The sequence below is a fragment of the Aedes aegypti genome, chromosome 1, assembly GCF_002204515.2.
Source record: "Aedes aegypti strain LVP_AGWG chromosome 1, AaegL5.0 Primary Assembly, whole genome shotgun sequence".
Lineage (NCBI taxonomy): Eukaryota > Metazoa > Arthropoda > Insecta > Diptera > Culicidae > Aedes > Aedes aegypti.
This window is the reverse complement of record NC_035107.1, coordinates 3742885-3768248: the sequence shown is the minus strand read 5'-3', so window position 1 is coordinate 3768248 and position 25364 is coordinate 3742885. Positions and strand designations below refer to the sequence as shown.

General features: G+C 39.0%; 1 protein-coding gene across 1 annotated transcript in view; it reads left to right on the top strand.

Moving 5' to 3' along the window:
* Window positions 1–10630, top strand: part of LOC5574521 (xenotropic and polytropic retrovirus receptor 1) — a 104954-nt gene extending 94324 nt beyond the window's left edge. Inside the window, exons 6-8 of the mRNA XM_001655122.2 lie at window positions 9092–9261; window positions 9333–9622; window positions 9680–10630. Of these exons, the coding sequence (XP_001655172.1) occupies window positions 9092–9261; window positions 9333–9622; window positions 9680–9803 (584 nt within the window). The 3' untranslated portion in view covers window positions 9804–10630. The remainder of the gene's footprint in view (window positions 1–9091; window positions 9262–9332; window positions 9623–9679) is intronic.
* Window positions 10631–25364: the final 14734 nt, after the last annotated feature.

The following is a 25364-nucleotide window of genomic DNA, read 5'->3' as shown; positions in this document are numbered from 1 at the left end:
GAATCGCTTGGGTTGTGCAACCGCACGAAGGTCCAGCTGCATCTAAAGCCCGGAAACAAGCCAGTTTTGTGCCCAAAACGACTTGTTCCTTTTCATTCCGTTCCGATGATCGATGCTGAACTTAATCGACTTCAAAGCCTAGGAATCATTACACCTGTTGATTTTTCGGACTGGGCAGCATCGATCGTTGCTGTCAAGAAACCGGATGGCAGAGTTCGAATTTGCGCGGATTACTCGACCGGACTTAACAACGCACTGGAAGCCAACAACTATCCGCTGCCCACTCCTGAAGAAATTTTAGCACAGCTGGCAGGAAGTCAATACTACAGTGTGATCGACCTTTCCGATGCATATCTGCAGTGCGAGGTGACTGAAGACTCCACGCAACTTCTAACAATCGACACGCATAGAGGTTTGTTTCGCTTCAACCGCCTAGCTCCAGGTGTCAAGTCAGTGCCGGGAGCGTACCAACGGCTGATTGAAAGTCTCGTTGCGGACTTTCCTGGAGTCCGTCCATTCATCGATGACATCATCATTGCTGGTAAAGATTGGAAGTCACACGCTGAATTGTTGAACCTAGTGCTACAAAGGCTAAAGGACTGGGGACATCATCTGAAGATGCAAAAATGCAAGTTTTTTCAAACTGAGGTCCGCTACCTAGGTCACATTACGGACCGCAGTGGTATCCGTCCAGACCCGGAGAAAGTGAAGATCAATTCAAGAATTCCTCCAACGCAGAACATTCCTGAATTGCGACCGTTTCTTGGAGCCGTGAACTACTATAGTAAACTTGTTCCAAACATTCACGACCTGCGTCAGTCTTTGGATCAACTACTGCGGAAGGACGTCAAGTGGGATTGGAGTGCCGATTGTCAGCGATCCTTCGAAAAATTCAAGCATGTGCTGAAATACAACCTTCTCTTGACCCACTACAATCCAAAGTTACCAATTGTTGTTGCTGCAGACGCATCGAAGACAGGAATTGGAGCCGTAATCTTTCACAAGTTCCCGAACGGTAGCCTGAGAACATTCAACACGCTTCGTGCTCTCTCACAACTGCAAAGCAAGCATATGGACAACTAGGAAAAGAAGCCTTAGCCCTTGTGTACGGTGTAACCAAGTTCCACAAGTTTCTGCTGGGAAGAAAATTCACGCTTCAGACGGATCACAAGCCACTTTTGTCGATTTTCGGATTGAAGAAAGGCATACCAGTGCACACGGTCAACCGGCTGCACTATGGCTTATCAGGTGGCCAATAATCAAAAAAGTGATGTGCCCCAAATTTCAATTCTTGTTCGCCATTTCATTGTAAACATGTCTGCTAAGAAATCCCCAAAATATTAGGGCATGATTTGCATTGCACACTCTGATATGAGGTGCCAAAGTTGAGCCTATGGAGAAAAACTTGTTTTTATTAACAAAAACTATGGTTTACTCAAATGAATATAACTTTTTTTCTATAATACTTACGTAAAATGTTTTTACACCATTTGAAAGCTTACAAAAAAGGCTTCCTAGAAACACTAAAAAACTAAAAAAAAAGTTTCTAAATAGTGGCTTTTATGATGTTTTTTTTATGAAGCGTTTAAAAAATCGAATAATCTTATAGTTAACACATCAAGTACTTTTTTGTCCCAAGTTGTCCCAGGCTTAAATTCAGTTCCAAGGGTACTTTGAGATGTAAACTAAAGGATCGTGAAGAATTTAGCAGCACAAATTTGCACTTTTTTAATTAAAGGCTTTTTGAATTTTTCCAATATTTTTAACCATTTTCTATTAAAAACAGCTTAAAACTAATTTAGAAAATAACTGAATTTCGCTAAATCATTCATATCATCATTTCTATGTAAGTCTTAATGTTTATAATGGTTTGCACAACGTTAATCGCATAAATGGCTTATATGCATTATAAGCAACAAAGTTTAATATTTCGCTATAGGCCCTATTCAAAAGTTAGCCTCGAAAACTTGTTTTTGAAAATAAAACATCAAATTTGTATCATAAAACTCATAAATACGACATGAGATGGAAAAAATATTTTTGGCCGCCAGTCTGTATGGAAACCGCCCATAGTGGGCTGCAGCGTTGGGCCCTCATCATGCTGAATTATGATTTCGACATTGAATATGTTTCGACCAACGAATTTGGATTTGTTGACATGCTTTCCCGCCTCATCGACTCTAAGACTATCGACTGAAGCATGCGTCCAGAAGAAGACTACATCATCGCTTCAGTTTCGCTAGAAGAAGATATGGTAAGCATTCTGAACACGGCGGTAGAAGCAGGTCCTGTTTCGTTTTCAGCACTCCAAGATGCCAGTAAACGGATGGCCAGCTGTTTCTAAGCAAGTAGCCCAAGAAGTTCAACCGTACTACAACCGACGCGAATCTCTCAGCATAAGGATGCTGCCATAGTAAACGCGTCTTGCAATGCATGCGCGTGTGCGAGCCCGCAAAGCAGAATATCAACAACAGCAAATACTTTGATCGATCGCGTTCGCGGACGCGGACGCGTTACTATGGCCCCACCGTAATCAGCACATGCGTACTGTTCAAGGAAAGAGTGATCGTTCCGCAACTACGTGTACTGGCCAGTAATGGACCAATGCACGTGTTCACTCGTTGACGTTTTAGCGGTGCGGTGTTATTTATGTGACTATGGAAACCAGTGAATTCGGCACCGCTCAAACGTCAAATTAATGAACTCGTGCATCGGTCCATAGATGGTGAAATTGAAGATTTTGTCCGACGTTGCGTTCATTGTGCTACTGCTGACAAGGCTCCTGTTAAAACGAAGGCAAAGCCATGGCCTACTCTTGAAAAACCGTGGTCCCGCATCCACATAGACTATGCCGGACCGGTAGATGGCAACTACTTTCTGGTGGTCGTTGATCCTTTGGCCTGAAGTAGTGCTGACTAAAGAAACTATAGTGGTTATCACGCCCAATGGTATGGGTGCCCTAGTGTAGATGTAGTTGTGAACCTTAGAGGAAAACAATATGCACTCTGTCTCGAAAAACACCCAGAATCCGGGTGTAAATTTTTCAAATTGGGTAATATTTCCATATGCATTTTGATGAGTCTGGAAAGCGTGTGTAAGTTTCTTTGAGGAAAACAAAAACAAACTGTGTATGACGAGCGTATGCTAGTCTACGTGTGTTCACATGTCACTAAGCTCTATAAGCAAAGAAGCGAAATGTTCCAATTGGAATTCCAAGTTTACTGTCAATGTCATTCCAATCGAGCAGGAGACTTGTCAAACACTTTTTCACACAAGCTGAAAACGGCTCACACAAAAATGTTACCGCTCGCGAAAATGTTGCTTCTTCTGAAGTAGCATATTTTCTGAATACTTGAGTGTCGGTTGCAATTTTCATGCTTTGCATAAAGAATGCTCTACTCATTACATTGGTTTTCCACACATTTATTCAATTTTTCATTCGTTACCCAAACCTGTGAAAATTCAACACATAAAACCTGTGACTCACTTTTAGCGTGGGATTCAACATTGGCAGTGCTGCGTAATAGATTTGGCATAGTTGCTAGCTGATTTATTTTGAATATGATCAGATTTTGTCTCTTTATAATTTAGACTCTTTAGTGCTGACCAAATCAATAACGGCAATAACGACGATTAAGGCGAAGTAGGCCGTCATTGAAATTTGTGTACGTCGTTGATGATTGCTGCTAATTTATCACACGATTTCGAATCAAAGAAAATCAGATGGTTTTGCACTGACACAGCTGAAAAAGTATCAGCATACTTCATGCATGTTAGCGCGTACAGTGATACTTTTTCAAGTCAATATAAACTATTAAGACTGAGTTTTATCACTTTGAAATGCAAGCTGACCTGTGCTGTTTGGACCGATCCGCGTGAGAGATGATGCTGTTTGGGTTGGCCCGCCCGAGAGATGATTGTTAGGCGAGCTTTTTTTGTAGTTGACAGTCGAACACCCACCCTGGCCTTAAGCTCCTCAAGCAGATGTTCTCAACGTTTGTAATTCCCGAGACCGTGGTAAGTGACAACATAACACAATTCACCGGTTTGGAGTTCCAGAATTTTTGCAAATTTTTGAAATTCGTCACATACGTACGGCTCCGTACCACCCCCTAACAAACGGGTTGGCGGAACGTTTTGTGGACACCGTGAAGAAAGATTCACTGCATACTTTTCTCCACATCAACACAAGATCTCGGAGGACAGTCACCGGCGCAGAAGATGCTAGGACGGTTAATGCGGACGATGGCAGCTCTATTGAAACCTCCAGATAACCATATAGGTTAGAACCCTGAAGAAACAGAACTTCAGAATAATGTTACCGAACGAGACCATGGGAACTTTGACCGAGGTGATACGATGTATGCCCAAGTCCACAAAGCCAATTCACAGTCCTGGATGCCCGCTGTAATCATCGAACGGATTGGAAAGCTCAACTACAACGTATTACTGAACCAAAGCAAGCGATCAATTCGTTCTCACATCAATCAACTGAAAGAACGAGTGGAAGCAGAAGTACCACGCTGTCAAGAATCACCAATTTCCATTTTCCTTGATGGATTTGGCCTGCCACAGGAACCTGCCGAATTACTCCCAATCAACGTTCAAGAACTAAATGCTGTTCATGATCAAGTTCCACTCGAAGAAGTACTCGAGCTTTACTAATACCTGCACCAGAAGAACCTGAACAAGAACAACACGAAGAGCCTGAGTCAACTCCAACAGACGAGCTGGAAGTCCCCAATAGACCTAGACGATTACTTAGGCTTCCGTCAAAACTTCAAGGATATTGGCTATTCTAAAGGGGGAGATGTTACATCAAGGCAACCCATAAAATGTTGGCCTTGACAGAACAAATTATTTTTCAATTCATTTTATGTCGAAGCACCAAAAAGAATAAACGTTGAACTAGAAACCACCTTTGTTTTATTTTACGGACGTATCAGTGTCGATACGATACCTTTAATGATTCCTTGCTGTGCGCCCTCCATACTGCCATTGTCCATCGCACTCTCAATCGTGACAGATTCAGCAAGTATCTCCATTCCACAGAACACTCCAGGTTCTTTACCCATGTGCCGGCTGGCACCAGAATCAAGAATCCACAGCCCAAGGAACAATTGGTAGCTTTAAAGATACTTACGTGTTTAATACAAGCTGCATAGCAGCAACCATTGCTGAACATATTTTTAGTTGAATCATTAATTTAATAAAATTAATTTCCGCTTATGAAAAATCTGTTATTCCACTTGAAGTTTGTGTTTTGAACATGAGCTGAATAAACCTCCGAAAATGCAAATATAGTAGCTTTTGTGCTACAACACATAAGAAGTTTAATAATTGACTGATTAAAAGCTTCTATAGGTTCTAGCCATCATTTTAGTAAAATATTGAACATTTGATTAACAACAAATCGTACAAAAGTTTCAGTGTCTTATACTTAAAATGTTGACCAGCATGATTAGTAAAACTTAAAAACAATGAGAATAACAGTATATGAGTATGCTTTTATTCAAGCAAAACAGGGCTCATTCATTTATTTCATAACGCTGAAATTGGCCTTTTAGGACACCCACCCACCCCCTTGTAACGCTTTTTGTATGAATATTATTCAGTTTTTGTATGGGCCGCAACATCGCTTAGACACCCACCCACCCCATCCAGCGTTATGAAATTTGTGAATGGGCCCACATATCATGTCTTTTATGTTATTTTCAAATGTTCCAAATGTTTTTCAAATCAAATCTAAGACATGTAGGCGACTATGGATCAACGAGGGTAAAGTTCTAATTGGATTAAAAACATCATAATTTAAATTTTCCAAATGTAGTGATCATCATCTGCGACGTTATTGATATCGGAAAAAGTTACTAACCATAACATTTTGAGTGATAATCGAAGTATACATAATAATTTAACAATAATTACATGAAAGTTGTTACCAAACTTACAGTGAAGAGTCACAAATAAACATACATATTTAATTATTGTTGAATAATGGTGACAGCTGAAAAAATGCCCTACAAAGAGCTGAGAAGATGCTATTTATATCCAAAATTAAGACAATGTTCAACATTTGTCATTGGAACGAATAATAGTAGTATCAACACTTATTAAACTTCTTCATAGGATCTCTGCCGACTTGTCAAGATTGTTTTACTAATGAGTTGAACAAGTCATTTTTCCCTCTATTAAAGAGCCAATATTCCACCAAACAAATATAATTGTGTGAACAGATGTACAGGAGATGAACTAACGTTTTGGTTGCTTCGCACTTCAGCTGTTTCCATGCTTAACATGAACATTATTTGAAGCTGAATAGGTATTTTATAAAATCTCAATACAACATAGATATATCATCCGAGCAGTTAATCCAAAGAAGGCCATAATAACGAATAATAAACGCATTGTTCAGCAACAAATAAGCCTTACAAAAGAGGTCACACCATAGCCAAATTTTCGAAAAATGGACAAACTATTTAAAAATTGCGTTGTATTCCTAATGTATTACAATGTTCAACTTACTAATATTATTATTATTTATCTCTATTTGAGTGGCTTTTCGCCTTTGGCGAATTCATCACTAACTTACTAATATATATATATAAAAGCATATTGGATACAATAATAATTGATGCTTTCTCAATACAATTATTCAACTATGTTTAGAAAATATTTTGAATCAGTCTTCTGATATAGGATATTTTGAAAAACAAAAAGAGCACATTTAACTTACAAATGGTTGAAATATACTTTATATTTCTATAATGCTTAATATATGGAAAAGTACGACAAATACTTAAAATATTAATCTAATAAAAATATTATATATGAAATAAATGAATTTTAGTTTTAGTTAGATGAACAATTAAATTAGTTTCAACAAGTTAAAACTTATTATGAAATTCGATTCATCATTTCAGACTGTTTTTACTTTGCGAATAAACTTTATTTTTGACCAGCATTGACATAAATGTTCTCACTGTGCGCTATAAATAGCCGATAGAATTCAGCTCGCATCTGTACTGAACAGCAGCAGAAGTAATGCGCTAGTTCAGTTGTTGATCAGCATAGCACGTTTTGATTAGACATTGCTGAACAAAAGCTCAAGCGTGATTAATGTTCAGTTACAAGAGGTTTATATTGGGCACTGGAAGACTGATATATGAATTCAAGGATGGCGCAGATGGCAAGGTATACCGCTGACGATGGGAAGGTCTCGAGTTTGAATCTGGATACTGGTAATTATTGAAAGTGGGTATTAATTCATGGTAAAAGTGTACACTGCATTTGATGTATTATACGGTGTTGGCGAATTTTAGTAATTTATTTGTTTTCAATTAATTTGGTGGCAGTTGAATAAAAGCTGAGATAAATACTTATAAAGCGATTTGGCAGTCGTAGAATAAAGTCAATATACAACGACACGCTTTATAACTTCTCCAAATTTGTGTGAACAACGCCTGAACAAAGGTTTCACATGGAAATAATTAAAATGTTGTTAAACATGATGCTGAATTATACTGCAATAATGTTGTTTGTTAAATTAGTGTTGTTAAATCATCAATCCTTATTAGGCTAAGTGAAACCTGAATAAACATCATTTCAATATATTATTACAGTCACTAAATGATAGGTAGCCTAATAATTTCGCCAGATTTGCTTGAACAATGTGTGCGTAGCAGCTGCAAAGTAATATAATAAAGCAACTATTCAGTATGTAGTTGTGAAAAATTGCTTAATAAATGATTATAAAATAGGCAAATGTTTCTTGAGAGTATCTTGCTCTTCGCACTAAAACTTACAGACGGTACGAAACCAATCAACGCGACTTCACGATCCTTGGGAATTTCTGCAACTTGCGCTCGTACTCGTTGCTCTTTAGATTTCTGATATGTTGATCGCATGTGGCCAAATGCTCCGCAACCGTAACACTTTCCAGCAAATTTCGGCTTACCTTCACGAAAGCCTTTCTTTTGCTTCTCGGTCCTTGCTGCCTGTACCGTCCCATCGGATCGATTTGATAGTCCGCTGCATGGATCACGACCGTTTCGCTTCTGTTCTTCAGCCAACAAACGACTTTTCACTGTTACCAGGGTGAGCTGTTAATCTTCCAAATTTTCAATTGTCGTAGTGACGACGTCGTACGAGACTGGCAACGAGATAAACAGTTGGCTCACCATTTTCCAACTCCGTCAGATTTGCGGCGGCATCTTTCAACTGCCTCACTAATTCGTCGAAGTCCCGGAAGTGGTCCTTCAGACCTTCTTCCGTCCGCAGCATGGCAAGCGACCTCCGGATGTATGTTTGGGCCGCAAATTCCTTCTTCGCATACGTCGACTCCTAAGACTTCCACATGACCTTGGCCTTGTCCCGTACATATTTCTGGTGGCTATCCGCTATGAATGCCACCAATAAGGCCTTTGCTTTTTCATCCTTCTCTTTGAACGCCTTCTTGACCGCTTCAGTAGCCGAAATGTTGGTCCATGGACCAATGCACGAGTTCACTATTTGACGTTTTAGCGGTGCCGTGTCATTTATGTGACCATGGAAACCAGTGAATTCATTTGTCAGAACAAATCAACTGCTACTACGAAAAGTTTCTTTATGATTAAATGAGGAAAACTTAAAAGATGAAAGAATCAATAAGCGGATGAGTGGTAGAATAGAGATAAAAGTGTGTGTTAAAGAATAGATATAAAATGTGTATTAATGAATAGATATGAAATTTGGAAAACTAATAGAGATAATAGAATCGATGGATAATAAGAGATAAGAACATGAACAAAGATGAGAAAATGAGTTGAGAATTAGATTTCTTTAGATTAGTTGTGGATTAGAGATGAGCGCAGTATTTACATATTAACTGCGAGGGAACGAAAAAAACAGATTCAAAAAAGTATTTACCTTGAATTCGGTCGGATTTTTATTATTTTCTTTGGACTTGAGAGATATCCAGCCCACAGTAGTCTGTTGTTGCTATATGCTGCGAATATTCGCTTCTCTATACATTTTATTACACAGCTCTAGTGATGCTGAACAGCGATGTAACCATACGAACCCATTTCAATATCGGTACTACTCTTTTCAGCCAAATATGAAGACGCGTACGATAATCCATATCTGTGGCTGTGGCTACTGAGTCAGATCGTATCGTCCGTTTACGCGTACACCTGGGACATCAAAATGGATTGGGGCTTGTTCGACAAGAATGCCGGAGAAAATACCTTCCTCCGAGAGGAAATCGTTTATTCGACTCCCGTAAGACTTTCCTTTTTTTTTTTTAATATTTTGAGCTCATCATGCTAATCGATACCATTTCCTTGTCGTAGTTCTTCTACTATTTTGCCATTATCGAGGATCTGTTCCTGCGGTTCGTGTGGGGCATTTCGTACGCTCTGACGGAGAACAAAATCGTTTCCGGCGACCTGATGACGTCAGTGCTCGCCCCCTTGGAGGTGTTCCGTCGTTTCGTGTGGAACTTTTTCCGCCTGGAGAACGAACATCTCAACAACTGCGGTAAGTTCCGTGCCGTGAGGGACATTTCGATTGCGCCGATCGACTCGAACGATCAAATCATCATCCTCAAGATGATGGACGACGAAGATGGTGTCATTAATAGGTGAGTTGTTCTTTATAGAAAGCTTAATCGTTAATAACCGATGTATTTAAATCGTAGGGACACCAAACACAATCGAGCCAAGCACAAAAAGACCAAAGAAGACAAAAAGCCACTGCTACCAGCGTTCAAGGGTTCCCTGCAGGACCTCGCCGTGGACGTGAACAGCACCAAAAAGCTATGAGAGGCCAAGCTGCTCAATTTTAGTAGAAATGTACAAAGTTGTACTTACAGTTATAGCCAAATTATTTTTACCCCATCTGTGTAGGATCCACCAGTCGGTTCGTTCGAGCGTGGACTTAGAGCCCGATTCCCACATTCCTCAAGCGTAGAGCAGACTTTGAGATTATCGCTTCCTAGAAAGCATAAAACCGAATGTGTGAGAGAGTGCGTTTGTTGTTGACCATATTTTTTAAGGAATATTCACGAATAGTTTTTTTTAGAATAAGAAATAAAAGTAATAATGCCTTATGAGGAAATTTATGTACTTCCATTTTATTCTTGCTTGATAACGAAAAACAAAAACGCTGATTGAGATGAAGATGATGCAATAACGTAGGGTTAGCCTTAGAAGTGAAAGCAAATTCGGAAAACAGGTGGATTTTTGCTAGGTAGGAAAAGCCATATTTAGTGAATGTTGGAAAGCCAATCGTCATACCGATTTAGTTGTGGCAGTATTACTTAACACCCACCCTGATGCAGATAATTTTTAAAAACGAGTAACATCCAGTCTTCAAATAAACAGGAAACAGATTAAGTTTTTTTTTAATGGGACTATTTTGTATTACGTTAAAGACCAAATCACGCCTGAAGGCAGTCACGAACAGCAAACGTTCGAGTCAAAATCGTTAATGTATGCTAAGTGTGGAATTTCATTTGATGAATGATATTTTAAAATAGCTTCCCAAACAACACCGATCGTTACAGATACTCGTTTGAATGTGCTGAATTCGCCTGAAGTGGAACAAATTTGTGATTTCATTCCAATAGATATAGAAACTATTTTTATTATGTTCGTGTGTTTCAACTTATTCGAGTCCGAAAATAGACCATCATATCGTAACCAGCTTTAACAGCTGGGTGATAAGAGATCTCAAAATTTGTATCACAAATTTCACTCAAAACAGCCATTTTTGGCATATTTCGCAGCTAACGCTTGTGTCTACACTCTCCTCCCGCCTAGAGCGTTACGTAATTTGTTGACGGTGTTTATGACGGAAGACAATTTGAAGGGGATGAGCTGCCTGCTACAATATTGGCATACGAGTTATTTTTTGGGTAAATCCATTCGAAATCAAAAGATTCGAACGGCTACCAGACGAAAGAAAATTAGCTTGTGAATGAGCATGATTATAATTCACCTCATGGGTATGATTTTAATCAAGCGATCGTTAATTGATAGATGAGCAGTGATGGAGATTCTGCCTAAGGAATTCCGGAAACGAAAAACGTTATTGTTCATCTGCCTGGTATGAGCCTCGATGATTCGTGAAAGGCAATTCCAAAAGTTAGACTTATGGTTGCCCCCACAATTTGCGCATACAAACTTTGTGGTATTGTGCTCTGCAAGAAAAATCCACGGAATGTGATTATCTGAAAATGTGAACATACCGTCGCAGTGATAATAAAAATCACAAGATATTTCAGATTTAGCCAATTTGAAACATTCGCGTTCTTGATGAACTAAAACATCCTAGCCTACTTGAATGTTGACGTTGCGTTTCAATTGCACGCATATTATCTGCGCGTTACCGCCGCTGGATGTGGACTTAAAATGAGCGCCGCAATATCCTTCACTGGACAGACGTCCATAGCGTAAGAAGAACGTCCGCAAATCATGCATTTAGCATCCATTCGGCAATGTTTGATACTATGATCCCACTATTGTGACCGACGGCACTGAGTGGGGTTTTGAAAATTTCCTCTAGATACACACGGACATCGAACACAGGTCTTGCCTTTTCTAAAGCTTTAATATTATTTAGATCTTTTTTGTTAAAGTGAACTTAATAATATTCTTGAGAAAGCCCTTTCCGAAGTTTGAAGTTTTGCTCAACAAAAACAAAGGAATTCCTTGAATCGTTTGAAATGACATTTCTTCTCAACTGCGTACTGCGATCAGAAAAATGTGAATTTCTGGACCATTTCAGGGAAGAAATTTTCCACGCATCGAGATAGGCGATTTCTTTTCTTGTCAGTAACAAACAAGCCTTAAGACATTGAAATAACGTTGCCTTAGAATTAGGCTTACCAGATGAAAATTTTGGAAAGGAGGACATTTCCTGTGATTGGCTTTGATAAAGGAGGACATTTTTTTTTCAAGATCGAGAGATGCTCTGGCCACGTCTTTGGAACTATAGAGCATGTTTAGGGGTCTATTTTGTAAATTGAGTATTCATTGTCGATCAAAGCAAGCATGCATATTTCAGATGTCACCCGTCGACTCCCATAGTAATCCAGTCACATAGAGTGACAACTGTCGAAAAACTCGAGTGACAGAGCTGAGTCGAGCAAATTTTTCGGTCGACAGTGACTCCAGTCGAGTCATTTTGATCGACTCGACTTATAAAATAGACCCCTTAATGATACTTTAAAACTGTTTGCATAAAACATGGTCCGGAGATTGACAACACGTAATTGATTCTTCTATAACATCCCAAAAAGACATCGACCCGTATTGAATCTGATTTTTATCACACCAAACTCAATATCCCCGAATTCACCATAACCACAAACAATTCATTAGCCAGAATTTGGTACAGAAATTCAGGGTAGTACCGTAAAGTGCCGTAATTCAGCGCAGTTAAGGAATAAAACGATTCAAATTGTTAATTAAAAATTAGTTTAAATAGTTTAAATAGCTTTATGGGTGGATCGCTAGCAAATCTATTCAAGATTTTGGAAAAAATATAAACTAGACTGTATTCATAATTTACAATTGTGATTTTTTTTAAATAGTTCACTCGTTGAAATTACCCAATTCCGCGCATTTTTTAAACGCTTTTCCATATTCCGCGCAGAAGAATGCCTAATTCCGCGCACTCATGAAACAATCAAATTAACATTAATTTTGATAAGGGGCTGCATCCATTAGTTACGTAACACTTAAAATTAAAAATTTTCAACCCCCTCCCCTTCCGTAAAACTTTTTGTATGAGAAAACGTAGAGTTTTGTATGAACCGTTACTTTTTAGTCTACGTTCAGTTTTTTTATTAACTTTTTGTCTATCACATGAAATAAAGATAACCAAAACCGTGGCATTGGTACGTGTGAATTTCGTCTAGAGGAAAGTGGGGCAATTTGGCCATCTTAAGAAAAGTCGTAATAATTGAAATTTTTAGATCAATACACGAGATACGCACGATTTCCGTCGTCTTAAAAAAAACACGAATGAATTTTTCGTCGATTCTTCTGTCGATGGGGTGATATGAGCACCCTATTTTATGTTGTGAAATTATCCCATAGAATCTAACAATTTAATTATTTTATTCACTGTACTGGACAGTTTAGAAATGAAATACTCTTTCGAAATCTACTGAGCTCATATTTGGCTTAAATATGCTTCTTATTGTATAGTTTTAGACAATTCGGTCGAGAAAAAACTCCCATCTTCTTTTTCTTGGCATTAACGTCCTTCTTAGTGTTCTTATGAGCACTTCCACAGTTATTAATTGAAGCTTTCTTTGTCAAAGTTGCCATTTTTGCATTCGTATATATCGTGTGGCAGGCACGATGATACCTCATACCCAGGGAAGTCAAGGAAATTTCCATTACGAAAAGATCCTGGACCGACCGGGAATCGAACCCAAACACCTTCAGCATGGCTTTGCTTTGTAGCAAACTGCACTGTTCATACAATACAAGGACCAGTTCGCATTATTGCTTGGAATCAAAGGGTTTTAAGCAAATCAATTAATGGTATCCACTAATGTCACGGGTAACTGAAACTTATTTTTTTAAGCAAAAAGAAAACTCAGAAGAACCTAAGGGTCTTCCATAAATTACGTCACACAAAATATGACCATTTCAATACAGAGTCAGAATTAGGGCGAATGTGAACACTAACACATTGTCAGTAAAATCGGTTTGAAGTTCAGCGGATATAATTTCAATTCTATATTATGTTTCCGATCGATTTAATCGCATGATGCATTTTTGTATGATCCATTACAATATTACTTTTGTAACAAACCATTTGATTTATTTTCATATTATGAACAACATGTTAAAATAAATAAAAAAGCATCATGCGCCATTCATCAAAATTGAAGATTGTTGCGCCCCTCGGTTTTTCGTCTCCTTCAGTTTGACAGCAGCGATTGCGCCTTTCTACCTCATCCTTCTGGTTTGACTATCATCAGCTTCGCCGTTTTGCTACGCTCTTTCACACGAACCTTCTTCACTATCGACCTTCTGCACACTCAGTTTTAAATGCGCCCTGCTGCCACACTCAATCGCAAATGCGCCCGGTTACCGCAGGGGGGAAAGGTAGGCGAAATTGACATCAGAGTTCGTATCGAAAGAGAATATCAGATGCGCCTTTATGTTTTTCTTCATTAGTTCGTGAAAAACGTTATTTTTAAGAAACAGTTGTGCATTATATGATTGTAGTTTATCAAATAAACTGTTAGGTGAATAAAACTCAATTTGTTTACTTTTGTCAGTTAGGCCGTTGTTCTGGCACTGTATTGATTTTCAATCCCTCTCCTCCGTATAAGCCATTTTACGAAGCCTGGTCAAATGATAGGAGACCTGGGATTTTTCAATCATCGTCGTCAGTTTTCGCGATGATGATGGTTGATGACTGTGCGCATCTCTAGCGTAGCTTTTCATCCAGGCGAAAACTTAAATGGAGAAAAATTATTAAAATATTTCTGATCACAAAAGTGCTTTTTTATGTGCAATATGGGTAACAAAGAGATAGCTGATACAATAACTAGGTGTAATGTTGCAGTAACGAACATTTTTGGATCTCATTTTTGTCATTTTCTCCCAACCCGGGAGCATCATGACAGCTGTAGTACAACGTCAATGTACCGAAAAACTTTGGTCCGTGGTACTGTCAAACTCAATGAAATCATGGAGTGTTCTCAAAATAGGGCGTAAACTAGAATTATGCTTGATAGACATAAAAAAAGTTTTACATTTTTTGTTTGGCATTTGTAACATCATTATAAACGAGTGATCACCAAATAGCGATTCTCTAAAAGGATTTGTACGGTCATCGGGAAGATTTTGTATGGCCCACGAGCGAGTTTTGAATAGTGGTGTGATGTGGTCCGCATGCTGTAAGTTGCTTATAGTAACCGTTCCTTTGTTTACGAAATTATTTTTTGACCACTTGGCAATTCAAAGCAAAACAAATTTGTTAGGGATCGTTCAAATATTACGTTCAAACACAACAAGGAGAGGTAAGGGATATCTTGTAGTGTTTCGGTCCATAAAATAAATTGAAATTTTCCATATAAAACCTGTTACTTCAGGGAAGGAGGGGGTTTAAATTGGCAAATTTCTTCGTTACATAATATTTGAATCATCCCTTAGACATTTACGATAATCATTAATTTATGGGAAATTGACTGTAGTTATAAGCTTGAAATCAATCTAAGATTATATCAACTCGCAGTACATTTTCTTTTGTGGATTTGAACACTTTTTTTCTCATACTCACCACCAGATGTCTAAGTTTCAATCAGATAAGCTTATTGGATGAAGTATCCCGCTTTTACGAACGCTAATATCACCAAAAATTAGCCCACTTTTACAAAAAGGGCGTTTGACTTGGGTCGCTTGATATGGACTTATCCACCGGTGAACTAAATTTACTCAGTCCAAGAATTTTTACACTTGACCGAAACACGTGGGAAGCATCTACGTGACCCGCTAAAACGTCAAAATTCTTTAACCGAGTGAATTTATCACACCGGTGGACAAGGTTGAGTTGAGACCGCACCGTGTGCAGCATAGAGCAAACATATTACACTTTTTCTCGGAATAGTTATGTTGTAGACGATCAGAGAGCATTGAAAAACCTGATAAACTTTTTTCCTTCGAAAATGTACAGATCCTACAGTGCTCATGTACGATTAGTGGGATAAAATTGGAAAATTGGTGTTTGGCTACATAGGTTATAAACCTCCGGATTCTTTGTTTGTGGTTAAATTTGTTATGAAATCACGCGTATCGCAAGAATAAAGGGTCGAAATGATTATGCCAATGGAAAATAGTTTAATAAATAATTGATTATGAGCTAATTTTTGGGTAAAAAAAATTGAATTTTGGACGTAAACAAACATTTTCAATGACATTTCTCTCCTTCTTCCCTAGCGACCTCTATGATGGTGGCGCATTAAATTTGCTTATTGACCGGAACAAAGCCAAACGTCAATATGTTGGATCCCTACCAGAAAGTAAGCTAACTTTTGGCGGCCATTACCGCTTTTAAAAAGCTGGATAGTTCAGCCAATGGACTTATCCACGGTCTACTTTTCTTGTTGATTTTTTCCGATCTAAATATGTTTACATAAAATAACATCCACGCCAACACGAATGTTCATCGGATGAATAATGCGTGGATGAATGTGCAACGAAATCATTTATTTTTCTGTTTACATCGCCCGCTGTAAAGGTTTTCTTCACGCTGAAAGATGCAGCGTGACGTCATCGTATATTAGTTCATAGGCTTATTTGATTGAAACTTAGACCTCTGGTGGTGAGTATGAAAAAAAGTGTTCTAATCCGCATAGAAAAAAAAACTGTAAATAAAAAAATATCACTTTTCGACTTGATTCGATCTCCAATAAAAAGATAAGGACACCGTCTCCAGCCATTTAGCTGCACGGAATGTAACTTAACACTAGACAATGGATAAGGATGCTCCAGTGGCACAGTTGAGAAACATTCCTGACGAAAAATTTCAATGGCTGGAGCGGGAATCGAACCCACACCCAATGACACGATGCGCTTAAATGCCTAACGACACTAACCGCACGGCCACGAGGCCCACAATATTTTATTTTATTTTACGGCCAGCGCTTTCTTTTGAGGGCATAAAAGCGATCCACAAATCAGTTGGGCTGTATTGTAAGTAATTTCTTATAGATTACTTTTCCGCAAAACAAAGCACTAACACGTCATTTAATCTTTTCATCGAACGAATTGATACGCTCTTAAGTTCATTTGGTGCTTAATGGTTGGTATCCACTTCGTAAGTATTGTGCAAAAGGATAGGACAAGTAATGGTCAAGAAATACTTCAGCTGTTCAAATTACTTGAGCTGTATCCAGTTGACAAGTAGAGCTGATTTCGTAACATTGGTAACGCCTGCCGTACAAATCAAATGGAGCTGTCACTATTCCGTACGGAAAAATGTGCCGCTCAATTATTCCGCAAGTAAAAGTGACACTCTACTCATTCTGGATCAGCTGTCAAAATTACTTTGGTAATTAGCAACAAATTGTACTTGACCGCTCTACTTAGGATGTGGATACTAGGCTTAAACTTGGTGATTTTATTAAATTTATTTCCATTGGCAGACGAAAATATCAGACTCGCCCTTATTTCATTTCATTCCATTCGTTGTTTTGCACCCGTCAACAACGAAACAAAATTCCGATCTGCCATAGTGAAAAATTGTGCCGGCAGCGGTGGATGGCCCCATTGTTTACGTTGAAAGTAGGTACGTGAAAATTGCGTTATCTGTCACTTCGCGGGGGGGTTGTTTTCTCCATGTCTACGTTTGGTAAGATGAGGCGTTGTTGAAAATCACGCTGGATTTAATCCCAGGTCTCCTGTCAATTGACGCGGTTGCGGCGATCAGCTGTTCCGAAACGTCTCGTAAAATGGCTCATTATCATACTTTTTGTATGGAGGCTTCGTAAATTGTGTAGAGATCGTAAAGTTTCCGTGAATCATTTGCCGAGAGTGTGTCGTAATTTGTGGGGTCTTCTACAAATTACGACCTGTTGAACATGTGAACGATATGTTGTTTTTACAATAATTCTATATGGATTGTATAATATAAATAAGAATCATAAACAAGTATACATTGCCAATGTTATGTGTGGTTCATTATGCTAAGTAAATTTTGTGCGCACAGATGTACACACTTAATTCAGAATGCCGAATCTCGGCTAATTTCAACCGAGATCCGCACAGCCGAGCTCGTGAAAAAAATCTAAGTGTGTATAGACTATTTTGTTGGGACTGTGCATAAACCACGTGGTATATTTCCCTGTAAGGGACCGTCCATAAATGACGTATCATTTTAGGGGGGAGGGGGGAGTCTACGATTTTGCTACGAACCATGTATTAAGTATGGGAAAATAAGCTACGAAGGGGGAAGGGGTGTCAAAAATTGGTCAAAAGATGCTACGTCATTTATGGACGCTGCCTAAGTGGGCCTAAGTTACTTTTCAGAGAAATAGACATATGTGAAGACGGATATAGCATGTTTTACATGTCTGTTGTTATGCGAAGAACAGTGCGCGGAATTAGGGCATTATGAAAAAAGACGTGGCCTAATTCCGCGCAATACTTTTTTGAATAAAACTCAATAATTATGCTAACATTTGATATGATTTCATAGAAGTACCATGAAACATATCTGTAGCAAGTAGTTCCATGGAATATTGCATAAAAAATAAAACATTTTTAATAAAGAAATCGCGTTTGTTGTTGTCCTACAGTCTTAGCGCGGACGCTAACAAAATTAGAAAAATAACGTCTACTCCGACGGGCCTTCACTGATTATTTTTTTATGCCGCGAAAAAATGCCTTATTTGCTTTTATTTGTGATTCAAACTTATTCTTAATCAAAGTAGCCTCGAATAGCATCAAAAGTTGCTGAAATATTAATGTGTATTTCTATATATAAATAATTTTGTATGAAATGCGCGGAATTAGGCACTGCGCTGAATTAGGGCACTTTACGGTAGTTATATTGAGATTGTAACATTCAGGATATTTCTGTTTACTTAGATTTTATTCAACAGGCTCAAGAGCCACTACGTATAACGGTCCAGAATTCAATTGATATTTATACATATTCATAATTGCTTCTTAGTAATCTATGTCAGTTTTGAGGAACCGTAAAACTCGCGGTTTGGCTGAGGTTAAAGATATCTAAAAATGAGGATAAGGTTTAGGTTTACATGTTGTTGTTCAGCAAAGTGTTAACGGTACAAACAAACGTACTCCGAGGAGACAAGGTGCACACTGTAAGCTCAAAGTACCCTTTAAAGGGTAAAAAAGTACCCTCTTTGAGAGAAACTAGTTTAACTCATTAAAAGAGTAAAGGGTCTGTACTCATTAAAGAGTAAACGGCCTGTACGTCAGTTAACGAGTGAATTTTACCCATTATTCAAAAACATTTTTTTAAGAAACAGAGTAAAATTTACTCTTTTTCACATTTCAAAATATCGATTCTTATGTTTTTTTTTTTCGAAGAAAAAACATTAGTGCAAACCTATGACAATAAAAACATTTTATTTAATAATAAAATACACATAATAATAAGTCCAATGTAAGAGAATCGTATGCTAAAGGCAAATTTGCAGGCCTGGGTAACAGTACTTGGAGGTTTTGTGCAGCAAAACAACCATATGGAATAGCAGAAGCCTGGTAAAAAACATCCTGTGAAATTTGATAGTTTAACCAGTTAGAACACGACAGGGAATGAACTTGAATTCACATACCTTGGAGTTACTGCCAATTCTGATTTTTTTATTGGTACGGGATCAACTAAACAAATTATTAAAACTGCTGCTAGTCTGAGAGAGAAATTTAATCTATTATTTGATTGCTTGAGAATTTTCACCCATTATAGAGTAAATGAACGGAATATATAAAAGGGTAGCGATCGCTGATACCCGAACATCCCCGCCCGCCCTGAAATAGCTGGGATTTCTGAAATAAAAGAAAAGATACCTCTCGTGCACACATGGACGGGTTGACTATCTGATAATATTTGGCTTGGATTCTACTTCCAGACCATTACTAGATACACTTCCTCTTTTTTGGATTTATTCCTTACGTCCTTACGATTGTCTCTTGGAATTGGCTTGGGTCACGGAAACGGTATTGGCATCCTCAATCCTCTTCTGATTCGGTAATCCGGCTCGAAGGACCAATGTTTGGGAGCTGGTCCTTACCTTCCTTCCGAGTGGACTGTATTTGGTGGCCTTTGGATAGCGGTTCCTTGGGTGGCTGAAGTGGACGTCCGGCGATTATACTGGGCGGTCAGCTGACCGATTCTTGGTAGAGTTCTCGGGGTTTTATCCACTCAACACATCATTCAAAGCTTCACAATTTATTAACAAGGTCCATTACACATTACAAACACTTTATTTCTAATACACAAAACTACATTTATTACACTAACTAACAATTATACATCTATTGGGGTTTCGGTTCTAAAATTGGAATCTCGGCTCCGTCTGAGCCTTATGCCGACGTATTCTACACTGGTCTATCGGTTGAATGAGCGATCACTCGTGTTCTCGTCCTCGGGTGTAGCATTCCTTCCTCGATAAGGATTCTTGGACCGAGGGGTCCGTCAATGAAACTCAGCACTCGAACAGGTAGTAAACACCCATTATTAGAAAAAATAATTTACCCTTTATTTTGACGTCTACATAGATCAGAAAATAATGGGTGTTTTTACCACATTAAATAGTAATGACGAGCTTACAGTGCACTGAGAACAGCATTGCGGTAAAAAATACCATGTTGATGGTTTAAGTTAAATGCGCTGCACCACTTGATTTGTGCAGACTACGTTACTCATTCATCTCAAACGGAGAGTGTGGTATTTTTTACCATGTCGACGATATTTGAGCCATCAGTCAAAATTACCATGCTGCATGGTAATCTTGACAACAATTCATAGTCATTTATTTTACCATGCGATGCGTTGAAAAGGACAGCTATCGTACAGTAAATTTAAGTATTCTTTATATTTATTCAACCCTATTAAAAAAACTACTATCCAATTCCATCAATCGTAATTATTTATTGAAGAATAAATTCTCTGATAATGTATTTTTAGATTTCAAAAACGGCGATCGTAGTGGAGTCCTGCAGAGAACTTTATGCCCGTATTTGCCTTCTTTGATCTCTGATGGAACATGGCGGCACATGCAGAATCTGCTCACCATCGCTCAAATTTTCTATAAAACATGTGCATGGTTAATATCGCATTAATTTACAAAACGTAATAAATCGATCAATAATTGAATACTCACCAATAAAAGTAGAATGAAGTAGTCTTAAATTTTCGCGTTGAGTATCATACAGGCGTATCTGCAGTGATCGATTTTTCTTCGTCGATTTTCTCTTTGCAATAATACGAGAAAATCAAAAAAATTTCGTAACATTTTACGATGTAGCAAGACGAAGGACGATGAGTACTTTCTACTGAACCAAAAATAGCAATCGAAAACAGTCACCCGGCCGAGAAATAAGTCAAAGAGAAAATCGATGAAGAGAAATCGATCATTACAGTTACGCCCTGTCGTCGTCTTCCATCTCCACGTTCTCCATTTCTCTCATCGGCTGCTGCTCGGATAGTGTCTGCTGCGGGTAGTCGGTGCTGCGGCTGCTGCTAGCGGAAGGCGATGTGTCGCTCGAGAAATCCGTTTCAAGAATGAGCCTCTGCTCAAAGTTCGCCCTTATTTATATTCGCGTGGAATCCGTTTTCGCTTCCTATTGGTTGCTGAGTTCGACAAATGGCAGACCTTTTGCATAACAAGCATGCTATTGGGCAATGAATTTAACGAATGGCAGACAAGCAAACATGTGAGAATTTTCACAACGTTGGTGGAGAAAGACGATGCAATCAACTTAGGAATAGATTATCACTTAATGTATCGGCAATTTCTTTCATTCTGAAATATTTTCAGTTTCGTGTTTTTCTTAATGAAGGTGTGTAATTAGTGTCAACTATAATTTATATTTATTCCTCTCTTTCTACATGTCTTCCCACCTCTACACTTATTCGAAAATCGTATACAGAACCATATCATCAAATTTTCTCGGTTTTCGATAATTACGCTTGGGTCTTCCGCATGAAACTTCATCGGGTTTACATTAATCCTGGAGCAGGCTACCTTCTTCGGGCACTTCCGATGTTCCCTCTGAACGCCGATCACTCACGTTTTCCATCTCCTGATGCTCTTTGTGAAGCAAGTCTGCAGAAAATTAAAAAAAAAAATTGAGGATAAAGAACTACCCAAAACCGCTCAAAACGTTTCTTCTTTTTTTTTTACTTACCAAATGCCGTATTGTTTTCCAAACGTGAATCATCGTCGACATTTGTACCATCCATGATATCCTCGATTCTCTTCGCGTCTGCTACATTTCTGGCGAAAAGTATTCCTCGATCGCTGCGTACCACTATCTTTGCTCCATCTCTGGCTACAATTGTAAACCTCTCGCTGCCAAAGTTTGGGTCGGATTTGTATCGCTTCAACTGAGTTAAAAATACTCTGTCTCCCACGATTAAATCTGAAGATTTGGCACCACGTTTTGAGTCTGCGTATTGCTTGCTAATTAACTTTGACATAGCATCTTTTTCGCTAATATCCTGCCGATCGAGTGTTTCGGATGCACCCGACCACATACACGGAAACGTGCCTCTGAACTTTCTTCCTACCAAAAGCTCGAAGGGGGTTACGCCCAACCTTGAAAGAGGTCTTACTTTGTTGTGCACGTGTACGTAGTTATCAAGGGCCTGTCTCCAGTTCACGTTGTCTAGTTTGGCCGCCGCTAACGCCTTTTTAATGCCTTCGTTTTGCCTCTCAACAGCGCCGTTGGTCTGTGGACTCAGGGGAATTGACTTTCGAATTTTAATTCCTTTATCCTCCCATATCTTAACAAATTTGGAGCTTTGGAATGGGGGGCCGTTGTCACTTTGCATAATTAAGGGGTATCCCCAATTCAAGAAAACTTTGTTGAGTGCTGCGTTGGTAGTCTCTGCATCCATACATTTCATTTCAATAACGTGAAGGTAGCGTGAATACGTATCTACTATCACTAGAAACTCTCCAGTTCCAAAACTTTTATCCGTGAAAAAATCTATTTGCAGTATTTCCCACGGGCCGCTTGGAAGACTCCTACTACTCAGAGGTATGGGTCGATTCTTCTTAGACAATCTAAGACACGTTTCGCATTGTTTTAGACGAGCCTCTACGTCTTTGCTCAGCCGTGGCCACCAAAAGTAATCTCGCAAAATTCTTTTTGTGGAACCTACTCCAACATGCCCTTGATGAGCAGCATCAATTGCTTTTTGTCGAAGAGTGTCTGGGAGTACAATCTGTTCATTTCTATATACCAATGATCCAAAGACATGTAGCTCTTTTGATTGACATTCGAAACGTCGCAAATCAGTTTCCCAAAAACCAGTTTCGATGGAGCTTTTAACTCGAATTATTTCCTCGTTATCTTGTGCGTGAGATTCAATATCGTTCAATGAGATTTCCAGCATACCTGAATCCAGCAGAAACAGTAAATGTTTTTCGTTCATATCATCGAAGGATTCCGCTGTCTGAGATTTTTCAACCAGTCTGGAGAGTGCATCGGCCACGTTTGTTTTTCCCGGAACACGTTCAACGTCAAATTGGTATGGCTGGAGTCTCAGAGCCCAAGCTTCTGCTCTCGATACCGCTCTTTTGCCAATACGATGCAATCCTCCGAAAATGTACTCATTAGACTCTGCATCTGTTCTTACTGTGAAGTTTAAACTCATCAAGTACATAGAGAAACGCTCGATTCCCCAAACCATAGCCAATGCCTCTCGTTGTGTCTGAGGATATCTTTGCTCCGTCTCTGATAATGCTTTGGAAGCACATCCAATCACTCTAGGCACTGAATGTTCATCGAATTGCACAAGAACTGCACCCAAGCCATATGGAGAAGCGTCCACATATATTTCCGTTTTGTCGTCTTTGTTGAAATATCCCAATTTGGTAATCACGTTCAGTGCATCGTTTTTTAGATATTCAAATTCATCCGCGAGATCCTTATTCCAATAAAAATGGTCTGATTTTGCCAGTTCTCGGAGCCTTTGAGTTTTATCCGCTCGATTGTGAATGAAACGATCCACAAAGTTTATGAGTCCCAAAAAACTTTTCACTTCGCATATCGTTTCTGGATTTCGAAATCCTCTTATGGCTGCAATTTTGTCATCAGAAATCATCCATCCTTTGGATGAAACCGTGTGTCCTATGAAATTCACGGACTGTTTACCGAAAACGCATTTCTCTTCGTTAATCTTGACATTATGATTTTTCAAGCATGCCATAACCTTTGCGAGGTTTTCATCATGTTCTGCCTTAGTTCTTCCGGAGACCATAATATCGTCCAAATAATTAACGGTTCCTTTGCACCCGGCCAATACGATAGTTTGTAAAGCCTCCTGAAAGATGTCCGGTGCATTGCACAGGCCGAATGGAAGACGTCGGTATCGATAAATTTGATCACCAGCAAAAAAATTGGTGAGATGGCGCGAATCTTCATTAAGCTCCACATGGAAAAAAGCACTTGACAGATCAATAGTTGAAAACCACTGTGCTCCATGAAGCTCCAGTAGAATTGACTCGAAAGTCGGCATCTTAAATGGTGTTCGATAAATACACCGGTTAGGTCCCCGGAGGTCGGTCACTAAACGAATATCGTGTTTTCCTTTGGGAACAACTAGTAGCGATGAACAAAACGATCGATCCATATCGGTCGTCACCTTCTCAATTATTCCGGCACACAGCAGGTCGTTCAACTTCTTCTTAGTGAGATCTTTGTACACCGCCGGTATGTGTGTGTAAACATTACGTGAGGGCGGCATGGTCTTATCGTATCTCAATGATACCGGAGTTATGTTAAATTTCGGGAACTCCTTTTGCTGATCAAGCACGTGACAGCACAAATCGTTGTCGAGCTCACACTTCCAAGAGGAGTTCGCGCGAAGAGCATTAACTGCAACATCCAACCCCACTTCGAGAACACTGTATCTAAGGGCCGTATTAAATCCCAAAAGTGATCGTATTTCATCCACGACATAAAATTTTTCAATCGATACTGGTCTGTCTTCAGAGATAACTAGTTCAGCCGAAAAGTTAGCAATCACCTTGATTTCATTATCAGAAGCGTACGCTTTAAGACGCTTGTCCGTAGAATATTCCAACGCCAGAATGTTATCTCTGCCGTCAGTATTAGCTAGAATTCTCTCAAAATCCTTCTTTATGATGGTGTTGACCTGCGCTCCTGAATCAATGAAAAATTTCACGGGTGTTTTCGCCACATGAGTATCAATGTAAGCGATGCTTTCGGTAACGATTCTCTGAATATCGTGGGACGACTGCTTCGGAAGGAAATTATCAAATTGTATGGTTTTTTCGGCGGATTTTGAAGTTTGTTGAGCGATTTCCATTTCAGATGCAATAATCTGTTTTCTCTGTAATCAGTAAAAAAAAATCAACAGTTCATTTATTTACTTCAAATTTTCCCAAAGAAAAAAAAACAGCAAAAAAAATCAATCAAGGAGAAACTTCTTCAATTTCTCGTACCTCATCTTTCCTATCTCCTACATCCTCGATAGCTGCGATCTTGGGACTGATCGCCTCCTCTTTGACAACGTTGTGACGCTTACGAGGTCCTGACTGCCACATCTGACCTGGCACTTCCGAACAAACTCGCGCAATATGCCCCTTAATTCCACAGTTGCGGCAAACTTTTGGAATCACCGGACACTGG